This window comes from Cebus imitator, unplaced genomic scaffold (genome assembly GCF_001604975.1).
Source record: "Cebus imitator isolate Cc_AM_T3 unplaced genomic scaffold, Cebus_imitator-1.0 Scaffold66, whole genome shotgun sequence".
NCBI classification, from domain to species: domain Eukaryota; kingdom Metazoa; phylum Chordata; class Mammalia; order Primates; family Cebidae; genus Cebus; species Cebus imitator.
Window position 1 is genome coordinate 5,675,613 of NW_016107381.1, and position 9,305 is coordinate 5,684,917.

The window sequence follows — 9,305 nt, forward strand, 5'->3', positions numbered from 1 at the left end:
TTATCCTGGATCACCCAAGTATGTCCAGTGTGACCCCGAGTGTACTTTTAAGTGGAAGATGGATGCAGGAGTGTCAATCACAGGAGGAGACGCAGCGACGGAGGCAGAGGCCGGCATGATGAGATTGCTGGCTGGGCCATGAGCCGAGGAATGCAGGCAGCCTCCAGTAGCTGGAAAAGGCAGGAAAAATGAATCTCCTCTAGAGCCTCCAGAGGGAATGCTGCCCTGCAAATTCATTTTTTACTTTGAAACTGTAAGAGAGTACATGTGTGTCGCTTTAAGTCACTGAGTTTGTGATAATTTGTCAGAGAAGCAATCAAAAATGAATTTGGGAGGAAAACCAAAAGGGTATGCGTCCGGCAGCCAGGTGAAGCAAGTGTATTGGGGTGGAGGGGGGTGATCAATGGTGTCACCAGTTGCTGCCAGGCTATGTAAGATAAGGTGAGCACTGACCACAAGGTGCAGGAAGGCGAAGGTTCTGGTAACGCCAGCAAGGGCTGTTTCAGTGGTGTGGTGGGTTTCAGAGTGCATGGGGTGCTTGTCACCTGTCTACATAAATGAAGACTACATATGGACCAATGCTGAGCATGTGTCATAAGAAAATAAATAAATGAAGATGATGAATGCTGTTGCCAAAGCATCAGTCTGGGTTATTTCCCACGAATACTTCCAAAGATAATTACTCTCATGTGTTTCTAGGATTCCTGTCTGTTTCTTGTTATTTCCTCCAGAGAATCCTAACTTTTGACCTTCTTCCCAATTCTGGGTCTCAAAGCCTCTTCATTCACTGAATTGTGGGGTGACACCAGAGAGCACTCCTGGAGTCTGTGCTGCCCTGGGGTGGCCATGGACCAGCAGTCAGCTGGGCCCTGGATGCTCCACCAGATGGCCCTAGCTTCGTCCTCCAGGTGAGACTCACCTGGCATCACAGTGGGCCAGAGTGTAGAAGCCCCGGCAGGTGGTGGAGGGCAGTCACTGTTGATTGGTCAGGCAGGCTCCCTGGGATGCCCCCGTAGAGCCAAGCGATCTCAACCCCATCAGCGAGCCGACTTCTCAGCTCCACTCTGCTCAGAAGGTGGTGGCAGTTCAGCAAATTCCCCAAGCATCAGTTTTTATCAGGCTGGTTTTCCAAGACAGGTTGAGCTCAAGATGTTCTAGGATCTGGATGGGGTGGGAACCCCAAGTCTTCCTGCACTTAGATCTCCTCCTTATTGCCCATCCCCATTTAATAATTCAAGCCCTGAAGCTCTGAATGGCCAGAACCCAAAGTCTTGCAGACTCATGTGTGGCTGAATCTGTGGACTTCTCAGCCACCTGAGACAGAGACGCACCCTGTGGAATTAGAACATGGCATGGAGACCTTCAGACGTCAAGGTTACCCCAACAATAGTGGCTGCGGATTCAGGCTTGCCTTCCTCCAGGGTCTTCTCAAACAGAGGGCATGGTCAGCTGCCATGGTCAGATATCTGCTCACAGGAGGACCTCTCCAGGATTGGGGGACATGGGGAACTATGAGCCACCCTCTGACAGTTATCATCCTCTGGGTGGCAGGTTTGGGGCTCAGGAAGAATCCCAGTTCTTCCATATTCACTTTATTTCTTTATTGAGATGAGGTCTCCTCTGTCACTCGGGCTGGAGTGCAGTGGCGTGATCACAGCTCATTTCAGGCTCAACTTCCCGGGCTCAGGTGATCCTCCCACCTCAGCCTCCCAAGTAGCTGGGACCACAGGTGCAGGCCACCATGCCCAGCTAATTTTTGCAGAGACAGGATTTCACCATGTTGCCCAGGCTGGTCTCAAACTCCTGAGCTCTAGTGATCCACCTACCTCAGCCTCCCAAAGTGCTGGGATTACAGACATGAGCCACTGTGCCTGGCCCCCATTCACTTTAAAGTGCATGTAAAACTTTTGATCTTGCTGTTGTTATCGCCAAGCATGAGAAAAATAAAGTGGATCAATTTAAAGATAAATATTAAATATGATAGTTCAAGTGGTACACCAAACTGGTGAAAGGTGAAATACTTATACGAGAAACCAGAGTATAGTACACCAAACTGGGGGGGAAAAAGCCCTAGGCTGGCGATTCATGGATGCCCAGAGTCTGGGAAACAGTATCGCCTGGGAAGGAGATTTAGACCTAAAGTCCTTTCCTCATCTATTTCTTTGGTGAAAAATGCCAGTGGCAGCTCAATAAATGAACTTTATACTCTGCTAACATGTGGCTGCAACTGGAAAAGCACTGTGCTGGCTTGAGCTTCGGGTGAGGCTCTTGACCCCACTGCCCTGAGGACTTCCCTGATCAGCCATGGCTCTGTCACCAGCTGAAGGTAGGCAGCTCGGCTTCCCATTGTCCAAGGCCGTGGCAGACAGTATGTTGGCTCAAACAAGTTGGACTTGTTTCGTGAATGTGCCTTCGTGTGAGTGTGAATGTATGCACATAGAGGGAGTGCAGCGAAGTTGGGTGCAGGGGGAACAAACAGGGTCAGGCCTTCTCCCTGGAGGAAAGGCCAGGATGCTCCCATCCAAGGGCTAAGCCAGCAGGACAGACCCCTAGGTGGGGCACCATTCAGAAAGGAGCCCCAAACAACAGCGCTGGTTCATAGCACTCGCCTTCCCCAGCAAAACCCTTCTGCTCCTTCAGAGACAGGGATGGGGCTCCAACCACAGGGGCGTCAGCATCCCTGGTCCAGCAGGAGAGGAGGGAAGTGCAAACGGCAGCTTGGGGCTTGCTAGAAGGGCTTAGCGAGCAAGATGAATAGAAATTATCTTCATCCAGGCATTTCTTTGAAAGGATACCCCACACCCAGATTTCACCTTTGACACCTTTACCATAAGTTTTTGTTTTTTTTTTTTGAAGCAGGGTCTTGCTCTGTCACCTAAGCTGGAGTATACTGGCATGATCTGGCTCACTGCCACTTCTACCTCCCTGGCTCCAGTGATCCTCCCACCTCAGCCTCCTGAGTAGCCGGGACTATAGGCACGAGCCACCACACCCAGCTAATTTTTTGTAGAGACAGGGTTTCGCCATGTTGCCTATGTTTGTCTCGAACTCCTGTGCTCAAGTGATTCACCCACCTTGGCCTCCCAAAGTGCTGGGATTACAGGCGTGAGCCACTGTGCCTGGGCTTCCCCTCTCTCAATTTAAAGACAACCCTGTACTAGCTCTTAGATTAGAACTCTGCAGGCAGACGCAGGCAGACCAGTGGTGTGCTGGGCTAGTGTGACCATTGTCAAGTTTGGGCCATGCGTCTAGAGATGGATTGTTTTGAGTTTTGTTCTGCATGCTCAGATTGGGGCCCAGAAATAGGGGTATCTGCAGCAGACTGCCCTGGGACTCTTAGGTAACAGGTGAGCATACAGGTTAGAAGCACATGTAAACTGGGTCCCTGAATCCTCTCTGAGGGTCAGGCAAGGCAAAGCATGGTGCTAGGGGGTTAGCAGGGCTGGGAGGGGGGCTGTCCGGGGCAGCTGGCCAGTGGTGGCCAGAAGCACACTCAGGATACTGTTGGAAGGACCAGCCACACCCTAAGGCTCCTGTGTAGAGGACACAGTGACAACACAGGGCGGGCCCCAGGAGCCACTGCAAGCCTGGCAGTCTCAGCCTCTTTTATTTCCTGCACTCAGTTTTTCTTTTCTTCTTCTTCTGCGTCTGTGTGTGTGTGTGTGTGTGTGTGTGTGTGTGTGTGTGTGTGTGACAAAGTCTCGCTCTGTTGCCCAGGCTGGAGTGCAGTGGTGTGATCTTGGCTCATTGAAACCTCCGCCTCCCAGGTGCAAACGATTCTCCTGCCTCAGCTTCCCCTCCCCAAGTAGCTGGGATTACAGGCATACACCACCACACCTGGCTAATTTTTGTATTTTTAGCAGAGATAAGATTTTACCATGTTGCCCCCGCTGATCTTGAACTCCTGACCTCAAGTGATCCACCCGCCTCAGCCTCCCAAGTGGCTGAGAGTCCACCACCATGCCCAGAGCACAACCATGCCATGCCACGCCTGTCCAATTTTTTGCATTTTTAGTAGAGATTGGGTTTCGCCATGTTGGCCAGGCTGGTCTCAAACCCCTGACTTCAAGTGATCCGCCTGCCTCGGCATCCCAAAGTGCTGGGATTACAGGTGTGTGCCATCACGCCCAGCCTCCTGCCCTCAGTTTTTCTTGTATCTTCTCCAAAACCCTTCAGCACGCCCCAACACCAAACACCAACTTTTAAGATTAAACTGGGCTCCCACTGCAGAATGCTGAGCCCCAGCATATTGTCTAGAGAATCTCCCAAATTCATCCCCCTTTTCCCTGTGGCCACAGCCACTGAGTAGCAGTCACACAGTAGCATTCTGCCTAATCTCCTCACACCCACTTATGTTTTCTCTGTTCCTTCTTGACACTGCAGCCAGGGCCTTCTTCCAAAGATGCAGATCTGACCATGAACCCCACTTGAATCTCTTCCATGACTTCCAATTTTTTTGAGATGGAGTCTCGCTCTGTCGCCCAGGTTAGAAAGCAGTGGTGCGATCTCAGCTCACTGCAACCCCCGCTTCCCAGGCTCACCTGGCTTCCCATTTTTGTTAGAGTCAAGTCGCAAATCCTGACCACACCTACGAAGCCCTATGTGATGTGGCCCCAGCTGACCTTTGGCTTCCCCCGACATCCTTGTCCTTGCCCATCAGCCTCTCGCCACATTGGTTTTATCTCCCATCTTTTACTATGGCAAGCTCTTCCTGCCAGAGCCTTCATGCATACTGTCCCCTTTGCCTGAAATATTCCTCCTGCTACATGTCACCTGGCTAAGCCCAGTCTATCAATCAGCTCTCAGCGTCAATGTCACTGTCTCAAGAAGGCTCTTTCTATGCTCCTCCACTCTAGACCCATATTCTGATAGCACCATTAATTAAGCAACTATTATATGATCTGTGTGTTCCCTCTCCTTCCCCATTTCCTGTTAGCTTCATGAAGACAAGAACCAAATTATTTTGTTCATTGATGCCTCACCAAGCCCAGCACAGTGCTATCAACCCATTACAGAACCTGTTACATGATTACATAAATGAATGAGAAATTAGGTAGGATGGTCCAATGAAAAGCCACCTGAAACAGTGAGTGCTAAGTCCTTTCAACCACAGATTTAAGAGTACTGGCTGGGTTCATCTTGAAAGCAAGAGCTAGAAGCAGGGGACAGCTGTTGGTTTTCAGGAGTCCCCCCTTATCCATGGTTTCACTTTCCATGGTTTCAGTAACCCATGGTCAATCTGGGTCCAAAAATATAATTAAATGGCAAATTCCAGAAATAATTCATACGCTTTAAATTAGTTTTCAATAGTAGCCAATGCCACATCACCATACCCATCATTCACCTCACTCTAATACATCATAGAGGCATCTTATCATCTTTTTTTTTTTTTTTTTTTTTTTTTGCGTTGGGGGTCTCACTCTGTTGCTTAAGCTGGAGTGTAGTGGCACAATCACAGCTCACTGCGACCCCCACCTCTCAGGTGATCTTCCCACCTTAGCCTCCCAAGTAGCTAGAATTATAGGTGCATGCCACCATACCTGGCTAATTTTGGTATTTTTTATAGAGACAAGGTCTCCCTATGTTGCCCAGGCTGGTTTTGAACTCCTGGGCTCAAGTGATCCTCCCACCTTGGCCTCCCAAAGTGCTGGGATGCCAGACGCCAGCCTCATTGTATCATCTCACATCATCGCAAGAAGAGTGAGCACAGTACAATAAGAGGTTTTGAGAGAAAAGGACCACATTCACATAGCTCTTATTGCGGTATATTGTTATAATTGCTCTATTTCATTATTGTCATTAATCTCTTCCTACTGTTCATAATTTATAAATTTAACTTTATCATAGGTATGTATCTATGGGAAGAAACATAGCATATTTAGGGTTTGGTACTATCAGTGGTTTTTGGCATCCGCCAAGGGTCTTGGAATGTATCCCCTTAGACAAGGGGGAACTTCTGTATATCTAAGTATGATGGCCCCATAGTCACCAGTCCCAGAGCCTGGGGAACACCCAGAGACTCGGTTTGCCTCTGGCCTGAGCCTACCTGGAATCCTGTGGACTAGTCTGTCTCCCCAACCCAAAGATTTTGGGGATGGAGCCAGCATTGATTTTGGAGTCAGAATCATGTGGCTTTTCCACTATTTTGCTATTTGACCTCAGGCACATTCATCAGAGCCTCCCTGAGCCTCAGATGCCGTATTCTGAAACGGGAATAACAGAACTTGCCCCAGGTTTAGTTAAGGACTTAAATACCACCATGAGCTGGTACTGCAAAGCAGCGTGCAGCTCAGCACAGTCTGGTTCAAAGAGCCAGTCGCTTTTCCTTAGCAAAACCGGCTCATGCCTTTCATTTCGCTCTTCTGGACTCCCAAGCCAACGTGTAGGACAGGATACAAAGGGAGTTCTGAGGTGTTGGAGGACACAATTCACCCCAGACACGGCCCAGGCCTCTCTACCCACCCACGGGAGCCTTGGGGCAAGGCTAGGGCGGCACCAGGAAACCCAAGCTAGTGAGAAGAGCTACTGATCCGTGCCTCCTTGAAGCAGAAGTGAGGTGGGATGGAGAGGTGGGGACAGGTGAGCCCATTATCCAAACAGAAACGGAGAGTGGTTGCAAAGAGGGAGAGGCCGATAAGGGAGGAGGAAGGAAAAACGGGGCGCGTTGGGGGCTGCGGCCAGACACGGGGACCCAGGTTGCTGGAGGGCAGGGGTGCTAGGGAAGTGGGAGAGCTAGCACGGAGGCGGGCCAGGCGGTAAGAATGGAAGGAAGAGCAAGTTCCTGGAGAGAGGAAGGAGGGGTTGTGGGGACGACAGTGACCTGTTGCCTGGAGAGGAGACAGGGGAAGCGAGGGAAGGGAGGGCAGAGGCTGTCACCTTGGATTCTCCTAGAGGGCAGGTGAGCGGGGCGCGCCCGGGAGTGGAGGGCTGGGTTGGGGTGCGGTGGGGGGTCCCGGCCGGACTGTACCTGCGGGTCCCCGCGCAGCTCGCCCACGTAGTACTGCTCCAGCCAGCGGCGCGCGTTGGCCGAGTGCCTGTGCGGCGGCCCGTCCAGGTCGGCGCTGATGTCCTGGCCCGCCCTGGCCCGCAGCAGCTGCTCGCCCCCCGGGTGGTGCCGCACGAAGCTGGAGAGGTCGTAGAGACGGGCACCGCGGCGGACCCAGCACGCGCCGGCCGCCAGGCGCCGCTGGACCTCGGAGGGCGAGAACGAGGCGGCGGGGGGCGGAGCGGGGGCCATGGCCGGAGACCGCAGCTTCCAGCGCGCAGCCCGGCGTCTGTTTCGCTGCCGCCCTGAGCGCCTCTAACATCCCGGGAGCCCGGAGGCCGCTCCGGGCGGGCCGCCACCGCACCTGCTCATTTGCATGCCGCGCTCCCATTGGCCGGCAAGGAGCCCCGGCTTTGCCGCGAGGGGCGGGCCCGGCAGCGGGACCTGTGCGCCAGGTGGCCCTGGGCGGGGAGAGGCGAGCCCGCCAGGTGTGTCCCGCGCGGAAGGAGGGCAGGCGGACGCGGGCGGAGCAAGCCTCCAGGTCCCAGGTGGCTGTCTGGGCGGACATCCTCGGTGGCCTGATTGCCTGTGGAATAACTTCAACTGCTTCCAGGGTGGAGCTGGCCGCGTGGGACCCTCTGGCTCCAGGAGGTGCCCAAGAGAGCGAGAGGAGAGTGAGACACTCGCCTTGGGTGCAAATATTTGTTTTGTTTTGTTTTTAAATATTTTTAAAATTTCAGTAGCTTTTAGGGTACCAGTGGTTTTTGGTTACATGGAGGAATTATATAGTGGTGAATCCTGAGATTTTAGTGCATCTGACCCAATGTGTAGGGTTTTTTCGTTTGGTTGTTTTTTTCTTTTCTTTTTTTTTTTTGTCTCAGCCCCCCTCCCATTCTTCCCACTGTCCATTTTATCACTCTGTATGCCTTTGCGTCCTCACAGCTTAGCTCCCACTTATGAGTGAGAACATACAGTGTTTGGCTTTCCATTCCTGAGTCACTTCAATTAGGATAATGGCCTCCAGCTCCCTGAAAGTTGCTGCAAAAGACACTATTTCATTCCTTTTTATGGCTGAGTAGTATTCCATGGTGTGTATCAACTACATTTTCTTTATCTACTCATTGGTTGATGGGTACTTAGGTTGGTTCCGTATCTTTGCAGTTGTCAGTTGGGCTGCAAAAAACAAACATAGGTGTGCGAGTGTCTTTTTTATATAATGACTCTTTTCCTTTGGGTAGATGCCCAGTGGTGGGATTCCTGGATCAAATGGCAAATGGCAAATGGCAAATCTACTTTTAGTGCTCTTCTCGTCTCTCGCTTTTCTTTTTTTCTTTTCCTCTCTCTCTCTCTCTCTCTCTCTCTCTCTCTCTCTCTCTCTCGGTCTCACTCTGTGACCCAGGCTGGAGAGAAGTGGCACGATCTTGGTTCACTGCAGCCTCTATCTCCCCAGCTCAAGCAATCGTCTTACCCACCCCACCCTCCCAAGTAGCTGGGACTACAGGCATGTGCGACCACACCTGGGGCTAATTTTTGTATTTTTTGTAGAGAGAGGTTTCACCATGCTGCCCAGGCTGGTCTCAACCTCCTGCGCTCAAACGATTTGCCTGCCATGGCCTCTCATAGTGGGAATTTTTTCTTTCTTTCTTTCTTTTGAGACAGTCTTGATCTGTTGCCCAGGCTGGAGTGCAATGGTGAGATCTCAGCTCACTGCTACCTCCACCTCCTGGGTTCAAGAGATTCTCTTGTCTCAGCCTCTAGAGTAGCTTGGACTATAGGCGTGTACCACCAGTCCAGCTAAATTTTGTATTTTTAGTAGAGACGGAATTTCGACATGTTGGCCAGGATGGTCTTGAACTCCTGGCCTCAAGAGATCCACCAGTTTCAGCCTCTCAAAGTGCTGGGATTACAGGCGTGAGCCACCCCACCCAGCCCCAAAGTGTACTTTTAGTTTGTTAAGGACTCTCCGTAGTGTTTTCTAACAGGTTGTACTAATTTACATTACCACTGGCAGTGTATAAGCATCCCCTTTTCACCACATCCACGCCAACATCTACAGTTTTTTGACTTTTTAATAATGGGGTAAAATTTAATATAATGGGGTATTTTAATTATAATGGGGCACCCCAGAACTCAGTCATCACTATATCTAATACCTGAATGTAATATTCTTAAAAATTATATTGTTGCACAATGTGAATGTTCTTATCGCCATTGAACTGTACACTCAAAATGGTTGAAATGATAAATTTACATGATGTATATTTTACCCCAATACAAAATATTTAAATAAGAATGTTTTTAAAAATCATATTGGCAAACC

At 50.7% G+C, this 9,305-nt stretch overlaps 1 protein-coding gene across 1 annotated transcript in view; it reads right to left on the reverse strand.

The window, feature by feature from the left end:
* Window positions 1-7,308, reverse strand: part of FA2H (fatty acid 2-hydroxylase) — a 67,458-nt gene extending 60,150 nt beyond the window's left edge. Inside the window, exon 1 of the mRNA XM_017530562.2 lies at window positions 6,968-7,308. Coding sequence (XP_017386051.1) covers window positions 6,968-7,237 — 270 coding nt within the window. The 5' untranslated portion in view covers window positions 7,238-7,308. The remainder of the gene's footprint in view (window positions 1-6,967) is intronic.
* Window positions 7,309-9,305: the final 1,997 nt, after the last annotated feature.